General features: G+C 50.3%; 1 protein-coding gene and 1 long non-coding RNA gene across 2 annotated transcripts in view; both read right to left on the bottom strand.

Moving 5' to 3' along the window:
• Positions 1-1,289: 1,289 nt before the first annotated feature.
• Positions 1,290-19,838, bottom strand: LOC146427203 (succinate dehydrogenase cytochrome b560 subunit, mitochondrial-like). The gene is made up of 6 exons (XM_085082637.1): positions 19,756-19,838; positions 13,622-13,678; positions 9,878-9,979; positions 7,164-7,225; positions 5,514-5,677; positions 1,290-2,011 (listed from the first exon to the last, which is right to left on the bottom strand). Exons 1-6 carry the CDS (start codon positions 19,773-19,775, stop codon positions 1,907-1,909), a joined length of 510 nt encoding a protein of 169 aa, XP_084938763.1. The 5' UTR covers positions 19,776-19,838; the 3' UTR covers positions 1,290-1,906.
• Positions 1,290-21,009, bottom strand: part of LOC146427200 (uncharacterized) — a 36,294-nt gene continuing 16,574 nt past the window's right edge. Inside the window, exon 2 of the long non-coding RNA XR_014856531.1 lies at positions 1,290-1,726. This is a non-coding gene — a long non-coding RNA (uncharacterized LOC146427200). The remainder of the gene's footprint in view (positions 1,727-21,009) is intronic.

The following is a 21,009-nucleotide window of genomic DNA, read 5'->3' as shown; positions in this document are numbered from 1 at the left end:
GAATGAGCTCAGATCGTTCAGGATTCAGGATTTGGAGCTGTTCCCTCCTCTTCCTCATCCCTGATCCCGAGGGAGATTTCTGTTAATTAGTGGGACATTAATTAGGGGTGGGATGGGATCAAATCCCCCAGCCCTCTCCTGCCACTGTGGATCCCCCCAAAATCTCCCCCAAAATCCCATAAGGAGAGCAGATTTTCCCCCAAAATCCCATAAGGAGAGCAGATTTTCCCCCAAAATCCCATAAGGAGAGCAGATTTTCCCCCAAAATCCCAACCAGGAAAACAGATTTTCCCCAAAATTCCCATCAGGAGAGTAGCTTTTCCCCAAAAAAACCCACAAGGAGAGCAGATTTTCCCCCAAAACCCCATAAGGAGACCAGATTTTCCCCCAAAATCCCATAAAGAGAGATTTCCCCAAAAATCCCAACCAGGAGAGCAGATTTTCCCCCAAAATCCTGACCAGGAGAGCAGATTTTCCCCAAAAAACCCCACCAGGAAAGCAAATTTTCCCCCAAAATCCCATAAGAAGAGCAGATATTCCCCAAAATCCCAACCAGGAGAGATTTTCCCCCAAAATCCCAACAAAGAAAGCAAATTTTCCCCCAAAATCCCATAAAGAGAGCAGATTTTCCCCCAAAATTCCAACCAGGAGAGCAGATTTGCCCCCAAAATCCCAACCAGGAGAGATTTTCCCCCAAAACCCCACAAGGAGAGCAGATTTTCCCAAAAAAATCCCAACCAGGAGAGCAGATTTTCCCCCAAATCCCATAAGGAGAGCAGATTTTCCCCCAAAATCCCAACCAGGAGAGCAAATTTTCCCCCAAAATCCCATAAGGAGACCAGATTTTCCCCCAAAATCCCAACCAGGAGAGCAGATTTTCTCCCAAAAATCCCAACCAGGAGAGCAGATTTCCCCCCAAAATCCCAAAAAAGAAAGCAAATTTCCCCCCAGAATCCCATAAGGAAAGCAAATTTCCCCCCAAAATCCCACAAAGAGAGCAGATTTTCCCCAAAATCCCATAAGGAAAGCAGATTTTCCCCCAAAATTCCAGGATTTTGCCAGGAGGATCTTTCCCCACACAGCACTGGAGCAGGAATGGGGTTGGAGCTGGGATTGTCCTCCTCCCAAAGGTTAAAAATCCCCAAATTTCACCCCAAAACTCCCAGGCTCAGTCAGAAAACTTCTTTTTTTCCACATTTTTCCACACCGGGACTCCTCTGGGAAGCTGCAATTCCCAAAATCCCAAAAAAACCCCATTTTCCCCAGAGTGGGACACACAACAGACAGGCTGGAGGATCAGAGCTGCTTTATTCCAGAGGGGACAGGTGACACCGCACGGGAAAAAAATCGGGAAAAATCGGGAAAAATAGGGAAAAATCGGGAAAAAACTGGAAAAATTGGGAAAAAAATAGGGAAAAATTGGGAAAAAATCGGGAAAAATCAGGAAAAATCGGGAAAAATTGGGAAAAAATTGGGAAAAATGGGAATTTTTCAGCGGCAGGAGCTCCAAAACTGGACGTTTTCCCCCAAAAATCAGTCGAGTCACGGAATTGCCATGGGACAGAGGACCCCGAATGGTGGCAGCGGGGTGGCAGCGCGATGTCACCTGTCCCCCACCCCCGTGGCTGTCGCGGCTCAATGGAGCTCCTTGTCCCTCTCAGATGCCATTGTTCCCGTCGCCATTCCCGATCCCACTCGTGGCGCACAGATCTCGCATTGTCCCTGCCTGGGGACACTCGGGGACACTCAGGGACACGTGGGGACAAGGAGCGCCGCTGGCACGCTGGGGGGTGGGGCAGGAGGAGCAGCTCTGCTCATCCCGGGGGTTCAGGGGGGAGGAGACTTCCCCAAATTGGGACCGGGATTCCCGAAATTCCCAAAATTCCCGGAATTCCCGGGTTTCTGGTCACAGGGCGGCCAGGCCGGCGGAGGACAGCAGGGTCAGGATCAACACCAGGACACCTGACTGTGTCACCTGCGGCAGCCGCAGTCCCTTGCCGAGGTCCCAGGCCTGCGGAGACACGGGGTGGGGACATCACTCCATGGGGTTGTCCCCAATGTCCCTGAAGAGGGATGTGTCCCCAGTGCCGGGGGATGTGTCCCCAGGGTGTCCCTGAAGAGGGATGTGTCCCCCATGTCCCTGTTGGGGGTCCCTGAAGGGCGATTTGTCCCCAAAGTGTCCCTAAAGAGGGACATGTCCCCAGTGTCCCCCATGTCCCTGATGTGTCCCCCATGTCCCTGATGAGGGATGTCCCTGCTAGGGATCTCTGATGGGGGATTTGTCCCCAAAGTGGGACATGTCCCTAATGGGGGATGTGTCCCCCATGTTCCCCCAGGGGGGTCCCTGAAGAGGGATGTGTCCCCAGTGCTGGGGGAGGTGTCCCCATGTCCCTGCTAGGGGTTCCTGATGGGGGATTTGTCCCCAGGGTGTCCCTAAAGAAGGACCTGTCCCTAACAAGGGATGTGTCCCCCATGTCCCTCCTTTATCCCATTTAACTCCAATTCCCACCCCTGTTCCCCTCTCCATCCCCATTTCCCCTTCCCATCCCTTTCTCCATCCCATTTCCCCTTTCTCCATCCCATTTCTCCCTTCCAAATCCCTCTCCCCTTTCCCATCCCCTCTCCCCACTTCCATCCCCATTTCCCCTTTCCCATCCCTGCTTCCCTCTCTTCCCATCCTTTGTCACCTCTCCTTCCCCCATTTCCCCCTTCCCATTCCCCATCTCCTTCCCATCCCTGTTTCTCACTCCCATCCCCATTCCATCCATCCCCTTTTCCCCCATTCCCATTTCCATTTTCCCCACCCCATTCCCATTTTCCCCACCCCATTCCCATTTTCCCCACCCCATTCCCATTTTCCCCACCCCATTCCCGTTCCCCTTTTCCATCCCTGCTCCCCAATCCCTCTCCCTTTTTCCCATTCCCACTCCCCCCATTCCATCCCTGCTCCCTTTCCCATTCCCATCCCTGCTTCCCTCTCTTTTCCCCATTTCCCATCCCCCTGAAATTCAGGAAATCCTAAAATTGGGAAATCTTAAAATTGGGAAATCTTAAAGTTGAAAAGATTAAATAATGAGAAAACCCAAAATTCAGGAAATCCTAAAATTCAAAAAGTTAAATAATGGAAAAACCCAAAATTTGGGAAATCCTAAAATTGGGAAATCCTAAAACTGAGGAGGTTAAATAATGGAAAAACCCAAAGTTTGGGAAATCCCATTCCCATTCCTGCTTCCCTCTGTTTTCCCCATTTCCCATCCCCTCTCCCCTTTCCAAATCCCTCTCCCTTTTTCCCATCCCCTCTCCCCATTCCATTCCCATTCCCCCATTCCATCCACCCCCTTTGCCCCCATTCCCATTCCCATTCTCCCCACCCCATTCCCGTTCCCTTTTTCCATCCCTGCTCCCCAATCCCTGCTCCCCTGGCTGCCTCTGGAATTCGATCCCAAAACTCCCTGTGGTTCTCCAAAATCCCCTCCATCAACCCCAAAGCCAGCATGTTTCACTCTCTTCCCAAAAATCTCCCCATTCCCAACTGATCCAGGTGAATTCCTCTGGAATTCACTCCCAAAAAATCCCTGAGGCTCCCCAAAATCCCCTCCATCAACCCCAAACCCAAACCATTTCGTTCTGTTCCCAAAAATCTCCCCATTCCCAACTGATCCAGGTCAATTTCTCCAGAATTTGATCCCAAAAATCCCTGTGGTTCTCCAAAATCCCCTCCATCAATCCCAAAAAAACTGTTCCCAAAAATCTCCCCATTCCCAACTGATCCAAGTGAATTCCTCTGGAATTCCCTCCCAAAAACTTCCCCATCAATCCCAAACCCAACACATTTCATGCTGTTCCCAAAAATCTCCCCATTCCCAAGTGATCCAGGTGAATTCCTCTGGAATTCGCTCCCAAAAAATCCTGAAAAAATCACTCCCAAAATCCCCTCCCTCAACCCCAAACCCAAAACATTTCATTCTGTTCCCAAAAATCTCCCCATTCCCAACTGATCCAGGTGAATTCCTCTGGAATTCACTCCCAAAAATCCCTCCCAAAAATCCCTTCCATCAATCCCAAACCCAACACATTTCATTCTGTTCCCAAAAATCTCCCCATTCCTGACTGATTCAGGTGAATTCCTCTGGAATTTGCTCCCAAAAAATCCCTGTGGTTCTCCAAAATCCCCTCCATCAACCCCAAACCCAGCATGTTTCATTCTGTTCCCAAAAATCTCACCATTCCCCAGTGATCCAGGTGAATTCCTGTGGAATTCACTCCCAAAAAATCCCTATAGTTCTCCAAAATCACCTCCACCAATCCCAAAAAAACTGTTCCCAAAAATCTCCCCATTCCCAAGTGATCCAGGTGAATTCCTCTGGAATTTGATCCCAAAAAACGCCTGTGGTTCCTCAAAATCCCCTCCATCAACCCCAAACCCAAAACACTTCATTCTGTTCCCAAAAATCTCCCCATTCCCAACTGATCCAGGTCAATTTCTCCAGAATTTGATCCCAAAAATCCCTGTGGTTCTCCAAAATCCCCTCCATCAATCCCAAAAAAACTGTTCCTAAAAATCTCCCCATTCCCAACTGATCCAAGTGAATTCCTCTGGAATTCCCTCCCAAAAACTTCCCCATCAATCCCAAACCCAACACATTTCATGCTGTTCCCAAAAATCTCCCCATTCCCAAGTGATCCAGGTGAATTCCTCTGGAATTCGCTCCCAAAAAATCCTGAAAAAATCACTCCCAAAATCCCCTCCCTCAACCCCAAACCCAAAACATTTCACTCTGTTCCCAAAAATCTCCCCATTCCCCAACTGATCCAGGTGAATTCCTGTGGAATTCACTCCCAAAAAATCCCTATAGTTCTCCAAAATTGCCTCCATCAATCCCAAAAAAACTGTTCCTAAAAATCTCCCCATTCCCAACTGATCCAGGTGAATTCCTCTGGAATTCACTCCCAAAAATCCCTCCCAAAAATCCCTTCCCTCAATCCCAAACCCAACACATTTCATTCTGTTCCCAAAAATCTCCCCATTCCCCAATGATGCAGGTGAATTCCTCTGGAATTTGATCCCAAAAAATCCCTGTGGTTCTCCAAAATCCCCTCCATCAATCCCAAAAAACTGTTCCCAAAAATCTCCCCATTCCCCAGTGATCCAAGTGAATTCCTCTGGAATTCCCTCCCAAAAAATCCCTCCCAAAAACTTCCCCATCAATCCCAAACCCAACACATTTCATGCTGCTCCCAAAAATCTCCCCATTCCCAACTGATCCAGGTGAATTCCTCTGGAATTCGCTCCCAAAAAATCCTGAAAAAATCATTCCCAAAATCCCCTCTCTCAACCCCAAACCCAAAACATTTCATTCTGTTCCCAAAAATCTCCCCATTCCCCACTCATCCAAGCACGGAGGACTCTCCAGCACCACCAATTTGTCACCTGCTGTCCCCAAGAACAGCTCCGAGGAGCTTCCGGAACATTCCAGGCGCACAATTCCCGGATTTCCCTGCTGGGGACTCACCAGGTGTCTGATCCCGTTCCAGGTGTGGTAGGAGAAAGGACAGACCAGGGCGAACTTGGCCGAGAAGATGAGGGCAGGGCTGAGGCTGAGCGACCTCACCTGGGCCAGGTAGTGAGGGAACTGCTCCGGGAGCAGCAGAGCGGCCAGGGAGAACAGGGACACACCTGGAGGGGGATTTGGGATGGGTGAGAACAGGGATACACCTGGAGTGGGAATATTGGGGTGGATCAGAGCAGGGAGAACAGGGACACACCTGGAGGGGGATTTGGGATTGATCAGAACAGAGACACACCTGGAGGGGGATTTGGGATGGGTGAGAACAGGGATACACCTGGAGTGGGATTTGGGATTGATCAGAGCCAGGGAGAACAGGGATACACCTGGAGGGGGATTTGGGGTGGGTTAGAGCCAGGGAGAACAGGGACACACCTGGAGGGGGAATATGGGATTGATCAGAACAGGGACACACCTGGAGGGGGATTTGGGATTGATCAGAACAGGGACACACCTGGAGGGGGATTTGGGATTGATCAAAACAGGGACACACCTGGAGTGGGATTTGGGATTGATCAGAGCCTGGGAGAACAGGGATACACCTGGAGGGGGATTTGGGGTGGGTGAGAACAGGGACACACCTGGAGGGGGATTTGGGATTGATCAGAACAGGGAGAACAGGGACACACCTGGAATGGGATTTGGGATTGATCAGAGCCAGGGAGAACAGGGATACACCTGGAGTGGGATTTGGGATGGATCAGAGCCAGGGAGAACAGGGACACACCTGGAGGGGGATTTGGGATTGATCAGAACAGGGATACACATGGAATGGGAATATTGGGACAGAGGAGTGTCCCAGAGGTGTCTCAGGATATCCCAGAGTACCCCAGGGATGTCCCAGGATTATCCCAGGAGTGTTCCAGACTAACCCAGAGTGTCCCTGGGGTATCCCAGGGTGTCCCAAGGGTGTCCCAAAGGTGTCCAGGAGTGTCCCAAAATTATCCCAAGGCGTCCCAGAGTCTCCCAGGACATCCAGGTGTGTCCCAGGGGTGTCCCAAAGTGAGCAGAGGTGTCCCAGGGATGTCCCAGGATTATCCCATGCTATCCCAGGCTGTCCCAGAATGTCCCAGGGTATCCCAGGATATCCCAGAGGTGTCCCAGAGTGTCCCAGGGGTGTCTCAGGGTGTCCCAGGAGTGTCCCAGGATTATCCTACGCTATCCCAGGGTAATCCCAGAGTGTCCCAGGGTGTCCCAGGATATCCCAGAGGTGTCCCAGGGTATTCCAGGGATATCCCAGAGTGTCCCAGAGTGTCCCAGAGGTGTCCTGGGATTATCCCAGGATATCCCAGAGGTGTCCCAGCGTATTCAGTGGCGTCCCAGGGGTGTCCCAGGGATGTCCCAGGGGTTCCTGGGATTATCCCAGGATATCCCAGGGTAATCCCAGAGTGTCCCAGGGGTGTCCCAGGGTATCCAGGAGCGTCCCAAAGGTGTCCCAGGATTATCCCAGAGGTGTCCCTGGGGTGTCCAGAGGTGTCCCAGGATTATTCCATGCTGTCCCAGGGTAATCCCAGAGTGTCCCAAGGGTAGCCCGTGCTATCCCAGGGTTACCCCACACCATCCCAGCTGTCCCCAGCTGTCCCCAGTGTCACCCACCGAGGCTCAGTGCCACGCCGGTGCCGCGGTGTGTGATGGACATGGCCATGGGCAGAGACCACCTGCAGGGGGAACAGGAGAACCATTTGGGATTGTCCCAAATATCCCTGGGAACGGCTGGGGGGGGGACAGGGCAGGGCCTGGGGGAGGATTTGGGGTGTCCTGGGTGACTTTGGAGTCCCCTAGGGATGATTTTGGGGTGTCCTGGGTGACTTTGGAGTCCCTAGGGATGACTTTGGGGTGTCCTGGGTGATGTTGGGTTGGCTCTGGGGTGACTTTGGGGCATCCTGGGGGATGGTGAAGTGGCCTGGGGTGAATTTGGGATGCCCTGGGTGACACTGGGGTGACCCTGGATGTCTTTGGGGTGCCTGGGCTGATTTTGGGGTCCCTCAGGGTGATTTTGGGGTCTCTAGGGTCATTTTCAGGTGCCCAGGGATGATTTTGGGATGCCAAGGGTGATTTTTGGGTCCCTAGGGATGATTTTAGGGTAGCCAGGTGGATTTTTGATGTCCCCAGGATAACTTCAGAGCTCCCAGGAATGATTTTGGGGTCCCCAGGACAATTTTGAGGTGCCCAGGGATGATTTGGGGTCCCCCAGGGATGACTTCAGACCTCCCAGGGATGATTTTGGGGTGCCCAGGATGATTTTGGGGTGCCCAGAGATGATTTTGAGGTCCACAGGATGACTTTGGGGACCCCAACATGATTTTGGGATGCCCAAGGAATATTTTAGGGTCCCCAGGGTGATTTTGGTGTCCCCAAGACAATTTTGGGGTGTCCAGGGATGATTTTGAGTTGCCCCAGAGTGACTTTGGGGTCCCCCAGGGACGACTTTGGGGTCCCCAGGATGATTTTGATGTCCACAGGCACAATTTTTGGGTCCCCAGGGACGATTGTGGGGTCCACAGGATAATTTTGGTGTCCCCAGAGCTGATTTTGATGTTCCGAGGGATGATTTTTGGGTCCCCAGGACAATTTTGGTGTCCCCAGGGCTGACTTTGATGTCCCCAGGGACGATTTTTGGGTCCCCAGAGCTGATTTTGATGTCCCCGGAGCTGATTTTGGTGTCCCCAGGGACGATTTTTGGATCCCCAGGACAATTTTGGTGTCTCCAGGATGATTTTGATGTCCACAGGGCCAATTTTGGGGTCCCCAGAGACAATTTTTGGGTCCCCAGAGCTGATTTTGATGTCCCCAGGGACGATTTTTGGGTCCCCAGGAAAATTTTGATGTCCCCAGGGACGATTTTTGGGTCCCCAGGGCTGATTTTGATGTCCCCAGGCACAATTTTGGGGTCCCAGAATGATTTTGATGTCCCCAGGGCCAATTTTGGTGTCCCCAGGGCTAATTTTGGGGTTCCCAGGCTGATTTTGGTGTCCCCAGGGACGATTTTGATGTCCCCAGGGATGATTTTTGGATCCCCAGGACAATTTTTGGATCCCCAGGGCTCATTTTGGGGTCCCCAGGGACAATTTTGATGTCCCCAGGGATGATTTTTGGGTCCCCCGGGACGATTTTGATGTCCCCAGGCACGATTTTTGCGTCCCCAGGGACAATTTTGGGGTCCCAGAATGATTTTGATGTCCCCAGGGCCAATTTTGGTGTCCCCAGGGCTAATTTTGGGGTTCCCAGGCTGATTTTGGTGTCCCCAGGGACGATTTTGATGTCCCCAGGGATGATTTTTGGATCCCCAGGACAATTTTTGGATCCCCAGGGCTCATTTTGGGGTCCCCAGGGACAATTTTGATGTCCCCAGGGATGATTTTTGGGTCCCCCGGGACGATTTTGATGTCCCCAGGCACGATTTTTGCGTCCCCAGGGACAATTTTGGGGTCCCAGAATGATTTTGATGTCCCCAGGGCCAATTTTGGTGTCCCCAGGGCTAATTTTGGGGTTCCCAGGCTGATTTTGGTGTCCCCAGGGACGATTTTTGGGTCCCCAGGGACGATTCTGGTGTCCCCAGGGACGATTTTTGGATCCCCAGGGACGATTTTTGGATCCCCAGGGACGATTTTGGGGATCTCAGGATGATTTTTGGGTCCCACAGGGATGATTTCAATGTCCCCAGGACGATTTTGGGGTCCCCATGGACGATTTTTGGGTCCCCAGAGCTGATTTTGGTGTCCCCAGGGACGATTTTTGGATCTCCAAGACAATTTTGGTGTCCCCAGGCTGATTTTGTTGTCCTCAGGGACGATTTTTGGGTCCCCAGGACAATTTTGGGGTCCCCAGAGCTGATTTTGATGTCCCCAGAGATGACTTTGGAGTTCCCAGGAATGATTTTGGTGTCCCTAGGGATGATTCTGGGGTCCCCAGGACGATTTTGGGGTCCCCAGGGCTCATTTTGGGGTCCCCAGGACGATTTTGGATCCCCAGGGACGATTTTTGGATTCCCCAGGGACGATTTTGGTGTCCCCAGAGCCAATTTTGGGGTCCCCAGAGATGACTTTGGAGTTCCCAGGAATGATTTTGGTGTCCCTAGGGACGATTCTAGGGTCCCCAGGGACAATTTTGTGGTCCCCAGAGCTGATTTTGGGGTCCCCAGGGACGATTTTTGGGTCCCCAGGATGATTTTGATGTCCCCAGGGCCAATTTTGGTGTTCCCAGGCTGATCTTGGGGTCCCCAGGCTGATCTTGGGGTCCCCAGGCTGATTTTGGGGTCCCCAGGGCTGATTTTTGGGGTTCCCAGGCTGATTTTGGGGTGCATTCCTCACTTGTAGATGCTGACATGAGGGGACAAGGGTCGGTTGGATCGAGAATTCTTCTCCCAGAATTTGCTCATCTCCTCCTGGGCTGTGGTTCCCATTGGGATCACACTGGGAAAGGGGATATGGAGGGGTTGGGAAGGGTCTGACACCCCAAAATCCTGAAAAAAACCAAAAAACCCCAAAAACAAACAAAAAATTCCAAAAAACTCAAAAACTCCCAAAAAACCCCATAGTTCCCATTGGGATCACACAGGGAAAAGGGGATATGGAGGTTGGGAAGGCTCTGACACCCCAAAACCCCCAAAAACTCCCGAAAAACATACAAAAAAAACCCCAAAAAACACACAAAACCCAAAAAAATCCCAAAAAACCCCATTGTTCCCATCGGGATCACACTGGGAAAAGGGGATATGGAGGAGTTGGGAAGGCTCTGACACCCCAAAATCCTGAAAAAACCAAAAAAAACCCCCAAAAAACACACCAAACCCCAAAAAACGCAAAAAAACACAAAAAACCCCCATTGTTCCCATCAGGATGACACTGGGAAAAGGGGATATGGAGGTTGGGAAGGCTCTGACACCCCAAAATCCTGAAAAAAACAAAAAAAAAAACCCCAAAAAACACACAAAACCCCCAAAAAATTCCCAAAAAACACAAAAAACCCCATAGTTCCCATTGAGATCACACTGGGAAAAAGGGATATGGAGGTTGGGAAGGCTCTGACACCCCAAAATCCTGAAAAAATCCCAAAAAAACCCAAAAACAACCCCAGAAAACACACAAAACCCCAAAGAAATTCCCAAAAAACACAAAAAACCCCCATTGTTCCCATTGGGGTCACACAGGGAAAATGGGATATGGAGGTTGGGAAGGACTCTGACACTCCAAAATCCTGAAAAAAAACCCAAAAAACCCCAAAAAACACACAAAACCCCCAAAAAAACCCCAAAAAACGTAAAAAAACCCCATTGTTCCCATTGGGATCACACAGGGAAAGGGGATATGGAGGCTGGGAAGGCTCTGACACCCCAAAATCCTGAAAAAACCCAAAAAACCCCAAAAACAAACAAAAAAATGCCAAAAAACTCAAAAACTCCCAAAAAAACCCATAGTTCCCATTGGGATCACACTGGGAAAGGGGATACAGGAGGTTGGGAAGGCTCTGACACCCCAAAATCCTGAAAAAATCCCAAAAACTCCCAAAAAACCCCATTGCTCCCATCACAATCACACAGGGAAAAGGGGATACAAGAGGTTGGGAAGGGTCTGACACCCCAAAACCCCCAAAAACTCCCGAAAAACATACAAAAAAAACCCCAAAAAACACACAAAACCCAAAAAACTCCCAAAAAACCCCATAGTTCCCATTGGGATCACACTGGGAAAAAGGGATATGGAGGTTGGGAAGGCTCTGACATCCCAAAATCCTGAAAAAATCCCAAAAAAAACCAAAAACAACCCCAGAAAACACAAAAAACCCCCAAAAAATTCCCAAAAAATGCAAAAAAACCCCATTGTTCCCATCACAATCACACAGGGGAAAGGGGATATGGAGGCTGGGAAGGCTCTGACACCCCAAAATCCTGAAAAACCCCAAAAAAAAACCCAAAAAACACACCAAACCCCAAAAAACTCCCAAAAAACGCAAAAAAACACAAAAAATCCCCATAGTTCCCATCAAGATGACACTGGGAAAAGGGGATACAGGAGGTTGAGAAGGTTCTGACACCCCAAAATCCTGAAAAAACCCAAAAAAACCCCAAAACCAAACAAAAAAATGCCAAAAACCTCCAAATCTCCCCAAAAAAACCCCATAGTTCCCATTGGGATCACACTGGGAAAAGGGGATACAAGAGGTTGGGAAGGCTCTGACACCCCAAAATCCTGAAAAAACCCAAAAAACCCCAAAAACAAACAAAAAACCCCCAAAAACCCAAAAACAAACAAAAAATACCCCAAAAACCCCAAAAACTCCCAAAAAACCCCATTATTCCCATAGGGATTATGTTGGGAAAAGGAGATATGGGGGGTTGGGAATGGTCTGACACCCCAAAATCCTGAAAAACCCCAAAAAACCCCAAAAACAACCAAAAAACCCCCAAAAAAAACCCCAAAAAAACAACAAAAAACCCCATAGTTCCCATTGAGATCACACTGGGAAAAAGGGATATGGAGGTTGGGAAGGACTCTGACACCCCAAAATCCTGAAAAAACCCCAAAAAAACCCCAAAACCAAACAAAAAACCCCCAAAAACCCAAAAACAAACAAAAAAAACCCCAAAAACCCAAAAACAAACAAAAAATACCCCAAAAACTCCCAAAAAACCCCATAGTTCCCATCAGGATCACACTGGGAAAAGGGGATATGGAGGGGTTGGGAAGGACTCTGACATCCCAAAACCCAAAAAAACCCCAAAAACAAACCAAAAAAACAAAAGAAAACAAAAAAAACCAAAACAAAATAGAAAAAACAACAACAAAAAAAAAAACTTCAAAGAAAGTTAGTTCCCAGTAGCTCCCAGTAATTCCCAGTAATTCCCAGTTCCTCCCAGCTGCTCCCAGTAACTCCCAGTAACTCCAGTAGCTCCCAGCTCTTTCCAGCTCCTCCCAGCAACTCCTTCCCAGTAACTCCCAGTTCCTCCCAGTAACTCCCAGTTGCTCCTGGCAACTCCCAGTAGCTCCCAGTAACTCCCAGTTGCTCCCAGTAACTCCAGTAACTCCCAGTTCCTCCCAGCTGCTCCCAGTAGCTCCCAGCAACTCCCAGTAGCTCCCAGCAACTCCCAGTAGCTCCCAGTAACTCCCAGTAGCTCCCAGCAACTCCCAGTAGCTCCCAGTAACTCCCAGTAGCTCCCGGTAGATCCCAGTCACTCCCAGCAGCTCGCAGCTCTTCCCAGCTCCTCCCAGTTGCTCCCAGTAACTCCCAGCTGCTCCTGGCAACTCCCAGCAGCTCCCAGTAACTCCCAGTTCCTCCCAGCAACTCCCTCCCAGTAACTCCCAGCTGCTCCCAGCTCTTTCTAGCTGCTCCCAGTAGCTCCCAGTAACCCCAGTTCCTCCCAGCAACTCCCTCCCAGTAACTCCCAGCTGCTCCCAGCAGCTCCCAGTAAGCCCAGTTCCTCCCAGCAACTCTCTCCCAGTAACTCCCAGTTGCTCCTGGCAACTCCCAGTAGCTCCCAGCTGCTCCCAGTAACTCCAGTCGCCCCCAGTCACTCCCAGTAGCTCCCAGTTGTTCCTGGTAACTCCCAGTCACCCCCAGTCGCTCCCAGTTGCTCCCAGTAACTCCCAGTTCCTCCCAGCAACTCCTTCCCAGTAACTCCCAGCTGCTCCTGGCAACTTCCAGTAACTGCCAGTCACTCCCAATCACTCCCAGCAGCTCCCAGTAACTCCCAGTTCCTCCCAGCAACTCCTTCCCAGCTGCTCCCAGTAGCTCCCAGTAGCTCCCAGTCACTCCCAGTCACTCCCAGCAGCTCCCAGCTCTTCCCAGCTGCTCCTGGCAACTTCCAGTAGCTCCCAGTCATTCCCAGTCACTCCCAATCACTCCCAGCAGCTCCCAGTAACTCCCAGTTCCTCTCAGAAGCTCCCAGTAATCCCAGTTCCACCCAGCTGTTCCCAGGACTCCCAGTAATCCCAGCTCCTCCCACTAACTCCCTTCCAGTAACTCCCAGTTCCTCCCAGCTGCTCCCAGTTCCTCCCAGCTGCTCCCAGTTCCTCCCAGTCCCTCCCAGTCCGTCCCAGTCCATCCCAGTTACTCACTGGTGCAGGGAGGGCCCAGGCCCCAGCCGGGCCAGCAGGCAGCGTCGCCCCACAGCCCTGGGGAAAGAGGGAAAAAGGGTTGGGAATTCCCAAAAATCCCAAAATTCCCCAAATTCCAGCGGGAGGAGCCTGGGGGGAGGGAAGGGCTGAGCTTTGGGGGATTGAAATCCAGCTGGGAGTGGGGAAAATCCCCCAAAAATGGGGTCCGGGGGGGTTTGGGGTGGGGAAGGGGTGGGAAAAGGGATTTTTGGGATAGGGAATGGGATTTTAGGGATGGAAAGGAGTGGGAAAAGGGATTTTGGGATGGGAGAAGGGATTTTAGGATTGGAAGGAGTAGGAAAAGGGATTTTATGGGGAGAAGGGATTTTAAGAATGGGAAGGAGTGGGAGAAAGGAATTTTGGGATGGGGAAGGGATTTTAGGGATAAGGATAGAGTGGAAGAAGGGATTTAGGGATGGGGAAGAAGGAGAAGGGATTTTTGGGATGGGGAATGGGATTTTAGGGATGGGAAGGAATGGAAAAAGGGATTTTGGGACTGGAGAAGAGATTTTGGGATGGGGATGAGCAGGAGAAGAAATTTTAGGGATGGGAAGGAGTGGGAAAAGGGATTTTGGGGTGGGAGAAGGGATTTTGGGATGGGGAGGAGTGGGGAAAGGGATTTTAGGACGGGGAATGGGATTTTTGGGATGGGGAGGAGTGGGAGAAGGGATTTTGGGGCGGGAGAAGAAATTTTAGGGTGGGAAAGGAGTGGGAGAAGGGATTTTTGAGATGGGGAAGGAGTAGGAAAAGGGATTTTATGGGGGAAACGTTGGGAGAAGGGATTTTGGTATGAGAGCAGGGATTTTAGGGAGAAGGATGGAGTGCAAGAAGGGATTTTGGGATGGGGAAGGTTTGGGAAAAGGGATTTTGGGATGGGAGAAGAGATTTTGGGGCAGGCAAGGAGCAGGAGAAGAAATTTTAGGGATGAAAAGGAGTGGGAAAAGGGATTTTGGGATGGGAGAAGGGATTTTTGGGATGGGGATAGGATTTGGGAATTGGGAAGGAGTGGGAGAAGGGATTTTGGGGTGGGAGAAGGGATTTTATGGGGATTTTGGGGTGGCAAAGGAATGGGAAAAGGGACTTTAGGATAGGGAATGGGATTTTTGGGATGGGGAGGAGTGGGAAAAGGGATTTTTGGGATGAGGACAGGATTTGGGGATTGGGAAGGAGTGGGAGAAGGGATTTTATGGGGATTTTGGGGTGGGAAAGGAGTGAGAAAAGGGATTTTAGGATAGGGAATGGGATTTTTGGGATAAGGAGGGGGTGAGAGAAGGGATTTTTGGGAGGGAAAGGAGTGAGAAGAGGGATTTTGGGGCGGGGAATGGGATTTTTGAGATAAGGAAGGAGCGGGACAATGGATTTTGGGGCGGGAGAATGGATTTTATGGGGATTTAGGGGTGGGAGAAGGGATTTTAGAGTGGGAAAGGAGTGGGAAAAGGGATTTGGGGATAGGGAATGGGATTTTTGGGGTGGGAAAGAGTGGGAGAACGGATTTTTGGGATGGGGATGGGATTTGGGAAGGAGTGGGAGAAGGGATTTTATGGGGATTTTGGGGTGGGAAAGGAGTGGGAAAAGGGATTTTTGGGACGGGGAATGGGATTTGGGGATTGGGAAGGAGTGGGAAAAGGGATTTTAGGATAGGGAATGGGATTTTTGGGATGGGAGAAGGTGCGGGAGAAGGGATTTTTGGGATGGGGAATGGGATTTTGGGGTGGGAAGGAGTGGGAGAAGGGATTTTGGGGCGGGAGAAGGGGTTTTATGGGGATTTTGGGGCGGGAGAAGGGGTTTTGGGATGGGAAAGGAGTGGGAAAAGGGATTTTAGGACAGGGAATGGGATTTTTGGGGTGGGAGAAGGGATTTTATGGGATTTTGGGGTGGGAGAAGGGATTTTATGGGGATTTAGGGGTGGCAGAAGGGATTTAGGGGTGGCAGAAGGGATTTTATGGGATTTTTGGGGTGGGAAAAGGGATTTTATGGGATTTTGGGGTGGGAGAAGGGATTTTATGGGGATTTTGGGGTGGGAGAAGGGATTTTTATGGGATTTTTGGGGTGGGAGAAGGGATTTTATGGGGATTTTGGGGTGGGAAAAGGGATTTTCTGGGATTTTTGGGGTGGGAGAAGGGATTTTATGGGATTTAGGGGTGGGAGAAGGGATTTTATGGGATTTTGGGGTGAGAAAAGGGATTTTATGCAGCGATTGTCGCTGACATTCCAGGGATGGGCAGGGAAAGCTCCAGCGTGGGCTGGAATCTGCTGGAATCTGCTGGAATCTGCTGGAATTTGCTAGAATTTGCTAAAATCCTCTGGAATTTCCTGGAATTTTCTCCCCCCCCGGGGCAGGACGAGGTGTGGGATGGATTTGGGGTGCTGAACTCCAGCAGAATTCCCCCAAAAACCTGTGAATTTTCCCCCAAAAAGCAGCAGAATTGAGCTTTGGCTCCAGGGGGGGAAAGGGAAACACAAAGAGTGTTTTGTTCCCAAAAATTGTGGGAATTAGAAATGATCCTAAATTGCTGACTGACTGGGAACAGCTGGGATGGTGGGATGGGGTGGGAAAGATCCTGAAATCCTAAAAATGGGATGGGAAAAAACTTAAAATCCTAAAAATGGGATGGGAAAGATCCTGAAAATGCTAAAAATGGGATGGGAAAGATCCTGAAATCCTAAAAATGGGATGAGAAAAACCTTAAAATCCCAAAAATGGGATGAGAAAAACCTTAAAATCCCAAAAATGGGATGAGAAAAACCTTAAAATCCTAAAAATGGGATGGGAAAGATCCTGAAATGCAAAAAATGGGAAGGGAAAGACTCTAAAATCCTAAAAATGGGAGGGAAAAGACCTTAAAATCCTAAAAATGGCTTGGAAAATACCCTAAAATCGTGAAAATTGGAGGGAAAACACCTTAAAATCCTAAAAATGGGATGGGAAAGACCTAAAGGTCCTAAAAATTGCTTGGAAATGACCCTAAAATCCTAAAAGTGGGAGGGAAGAGACTTCAAAATCCTAAAAATAGGATGGGAAACACCTTAAAATCCTAAAAATGGGATTGGAAAGATCCTGAAATCCTAAAAATGGGATGGGAAAGATCCTGAAAATGCTAATAATGGGAGGGAAAACACCTTAAAATCCTAAAAATTGATTGGAAATGACCCTAAAATCTTAAAAATGGGAGGAAAGAGACCTCAAAATCCTAAAAATGGGAGGAAAAACACCTTAAACTCTTAAAAATGGGATGAGAAAAACTTTAAAATCCTAAAAATGGGATGGGAAATACCTGGAAATGTTAAAAATGGGATGGGAAAGATCCTGAAATGCTAATAATGGGAGGAAAAACACCTTAAAATCCTAATAATTGCTTGGAAAATACCCTAAAACCCTAAAAATTGGAGAGAAACGACCTTAAAATCCTAAAAATGGGATGGGAAAGACCTAAAGGTCCTAAAAATTGGAGGGAAATGACCCTAAAATCCTAAAAGTGGGAGAGAAGAGACTTCAAAATCCTAAAAATGGGATGGGAAAGATCCTGAAACCCTAAAAATTGGAGGGAAAACACCTTAAAATCCTAAAAATTGATTGGAAATGACCCTAAAATCTTAAAAATGGGAGGGAAAAGACCTTAAACTCTTAAAAATGGGACAAGAAAAACCTTAAAATCCTAAAAATGGGATGAGAAAAACCTTAAAATCCCAAAAATGGGATGGGAAAGATCCTGAAATGCAAAAAATGGGAAGGGAAAGACTCTAAAATCCTAAAAACAGGAGGGAAAAGACCTTAAAATCCTAATAATTGCTTGGAAAATACCCTAAAATCGTGAAAATTGGAGGGAAAACACCTTAAAATCCTAAAAGTGGGATGGGAAAGACCTGAAGGTCCTAAAAATTGCTTGGAAATGACCCTAAAATCCTAAAAGTGGGAGAGAAGAGACCTCAAAATCCTAAAAATGGGAGGGAAAACACCTTAGAATCCTAAAAATGAGATTGGAAAGACCCTAAAACCCTTAAAATGGAGGGAAAAGACCCTAAAATCCTAAAAGTGGGAGGGAAGAGACCTCAAAATCCTAAAAATAGGATGGGAAAAAACTTAAAATCCTAAAAATGGGAGAAAAAACACCTTAAACTCTTAAAAATGGGATGAGAAAAACCTTAAAATCCTAAAAAAGGGATTAAAAAAATCCTTAAAATCCCCAAAATTGGCTCAGGATTGGTGGGAAAAAGGGAATTTTGGGAGGTGGGAAATGGGGAAAAGAGGAAAAATGGGAATGGAGAGAAACCCCAGAGGTGGAGGTGACAGTGGGGGACAGAGGTGACACTGGGGGGTGACAAGGAGGGGACAGGGGTGACACGGGGAGGGTTTGGGGTGACAGGAGGGTGACAAGGAGGGGACAGGGGTGACATGGAGGGTCGGGAAGGTGACACAGGCAGGGTTTGGGGTGACACGGGGTGGTGACACGAGGGGACAGCAGTGACACGGGGAGGGCACGAGGGAGGTGACACTGGGGGTGACACGGGGGAGGTGGGGGTGACAGGGTTGGGACACGGGGGGACATGCAGGTGACAGTTTGGGGGTGACACGGAGGGTGGCATGGGGGCAGTTTGGGGCTGACACGGGAGGTGACAAGGGTGACATGTGGGGTGACACGGGGAGGACAGGGGGTGACACGAGGGACGTTCAGAGGTGACACGGGGAGGTGACACGGGGCGGCCGAGGGGACAGGGACAACACGGGGGGCAGTTTTGGGGTGACACTGCGGCGTTTGGGGGTGACACGGGGGTGACACGGGCGAGGCTGAGGTGACACGGGGGTGACACGGTGGTGACACCGGGGGATTTGGGGGTGACACGGGTGGCGCTGAGGTGACAGGAAGGGGATTTAGGGGTGGCAGGTGTGACACGGGTGGAGCTGAGGTGACATGGAGGGGATATTGGGGGTGACAGGGGTGGAGCTGAGGTGACACGGGGGCGATCTGGGGGTGACAGCGGGGATTTGGGGATGAAAGGGGTGACACGGGTGGAGCTGAGGTGACAGGAAGGGGATTTAGGGGTGACAGAGGTGGCGCTGAGATGACACGGAGGGCATTTAGGGGTGACACGGGGGGATAGGCGGGAGCTGAGGTGACAGGAAGGGGATTTGGGGGTGGCAGGGGTGACACGGGCAGAGCTGAGGTGACACGGGGGTGACACGGTGGTGACACCGGGGAATTTGGGGGTGACACGGGTGGCGCTGAGGTGACACGGAGGGCATTTAGGGGTGACACGGGTGACAAGGGTGAAGCTGAGGTGACAGGAAGGGGATTTAGGGGTGGCAGGGGTGACACGGGTGGCGCTGAGGTGACACGGAGGCGATCTGGGGATGACACGGGAAGGATTTGGGGGTGACAGGGGTGACAGAGGTGGCGGTGAGGTGACAGGAAGGGGATTTAGGGGTGACACGGGGGTGACACGGGCGGAGCTGAGGCGACACGGGGATGACACGGTGGTGACCCCGGGGGATTTGGGGGTGACACGGGTGGCGCTGAGGTGACAGGAAGGGGATCTGGGGGTGACACGGGTGACACGGGTGGCGCTGAGGTGACACGGGGGCGATTTGGGGATGACACGGGAAGGATTTGGGGGTGAAAGGGGTGACACGGGTGGCGCTGAGGTGACAGGGAGGGCATTTAGGGGGGATAGGGGGGAGCTGAGGTGACATGAAGGGGATCTGGGGGTGACACGGGGGTGACACGGGTGGCGCTGAGGTGACACGGAGGGGATCTGAGGGTGGCAGGGGTGACACGGGTGGCGCTGAGGTGACACGGAGGGGATCTGGGGGTGGCAGGGGTGACACGGGTGGCGCTGAGGTGACACGGAGGGCATTGAGGGGTGACACGGGTGGCGCTGAGGTGTCACAGCAGCTCACAGCCATCCCCTCACGCCAGGCCGGACTGTCCCTGAGCGAGCCGCGGCGACAACCGCGCCACCCGCCAGCCCCGCCGCGCCCCGGGCCGCGCTGGGATCGTGTCCCGGTGCCCTGTGTCCCGCAGTGTCCCCGCAGTGTCCCCAAATGTCCCCAAATGTCCCGCAGTGTCCCCAGGCCCATCCCGCCCCTCCGGAGTCACCTCAGCACCAGCGCCGCCATCTTGGAGCCAACGCGCCGGAAGTGCCGTGACGTAATTCCGGTCTGGGGTGGGCGGGGCGAGCGGGATCGATAACTGGGTATTGATCCGGTTATTGATTTCTGTTATTGATCCGAATATTGATTGCTGGTATTGATTCCGGGTATTGATTGCTGGTGTTGATTCCTGTTCTCAGCCCCGGGATCGATCAGGGGCATTGATCCCCCGTATTGATTCCTGTTCTCAGCCCCGGGATCGATAACCGGTTATTGATCCTGGTTATTGATCCGGTTATTGATTCCTGGTATCGATTCCTGTTCTCAGCCCCGGGATCGATCAGGGGCATTAATTCGCGGTATCGATTCCTGTTCTCAGCCCCGGGATCGATCCCGGTTATCGATACCTGGTATTGATTCTGATTATTGATCCTGGTATCGATTCCTGCTATTGACCCCCGGTTATTGATTCCTCGTATCAACGCCGGGATCGATCCCGGTTATTGATCCGGTTATTGATCCCGGTTATTGATCCCTGTTATCAACTCCTGGATTGATCCCGGTTATCAATACCTGGTATCGATCCTGATTATTGATTCCTGGTATTGATTCCTGGTATTGACCCCCAGCTATTGATTCCTGTTATCAGCTCCGGGATCGATCCCGGTTATCGATACCTGGCATTGATTCCTGGTATTGATTCCTGTTATCAGCCCCGGCATCGATCCTGGTATTGATCTTCACTATCGACCCCTGTTATTGATCTTTGGGATCGATCCCCGTGATGTATTCCCGTTATCGATCCTGTTATCAATCAATCCCATTACCAATCCCATTGTCAATCCCACTGTCAATCCTATTATCGATCCCGTTATCGATCCCGTTATCGATCCCGTTACCAATCCCGTTATCAATCAATCCCGTTATCAATCAATGCCATTACCAATCCCGTTATCAATCCCGTTATCAATCAATCCCGTTATCGATCCCATTACCAATCCCGTTATCAATCCCGTTATCAATCAATCCCGTTATCGATCAATCCCATTATCAATCCCGTTATCAATCAATCCCGTTATCAATCCCGTTATCGATCCCGTTATCAATCCTGTTATCGATCCCCATTAGCAATACCCATTATCAATGCCGTTATCAATCAATCCCATTATCAATCGATCCCGTTATCGATCCCGTTATCAATCCCGTTATCAATGCCGTTATCAATCAATCCCGTTATCAATCCCGTTATCGATCCCGTTAT

The sequence above is a fragment of the Lichenostomus cassidix genome, chromosome 25, assembly GCF_008360975.1.
Source record: "Lichenostomus cassidix isolate B80296 chromosome 25, HeHo_3.0, whole genome shotgun sequence".
NCBI classification, from domain to species: domain Eukaryota; kingdom Metazoa; phylum Chordata; class Aves; order Passeriformes; family Meliphagidae; genus Lichenostomus; species Lichenostomus cassidix.
This window is presented reverse-complemented; position numbering and strand designations above follow the sequence as displayed.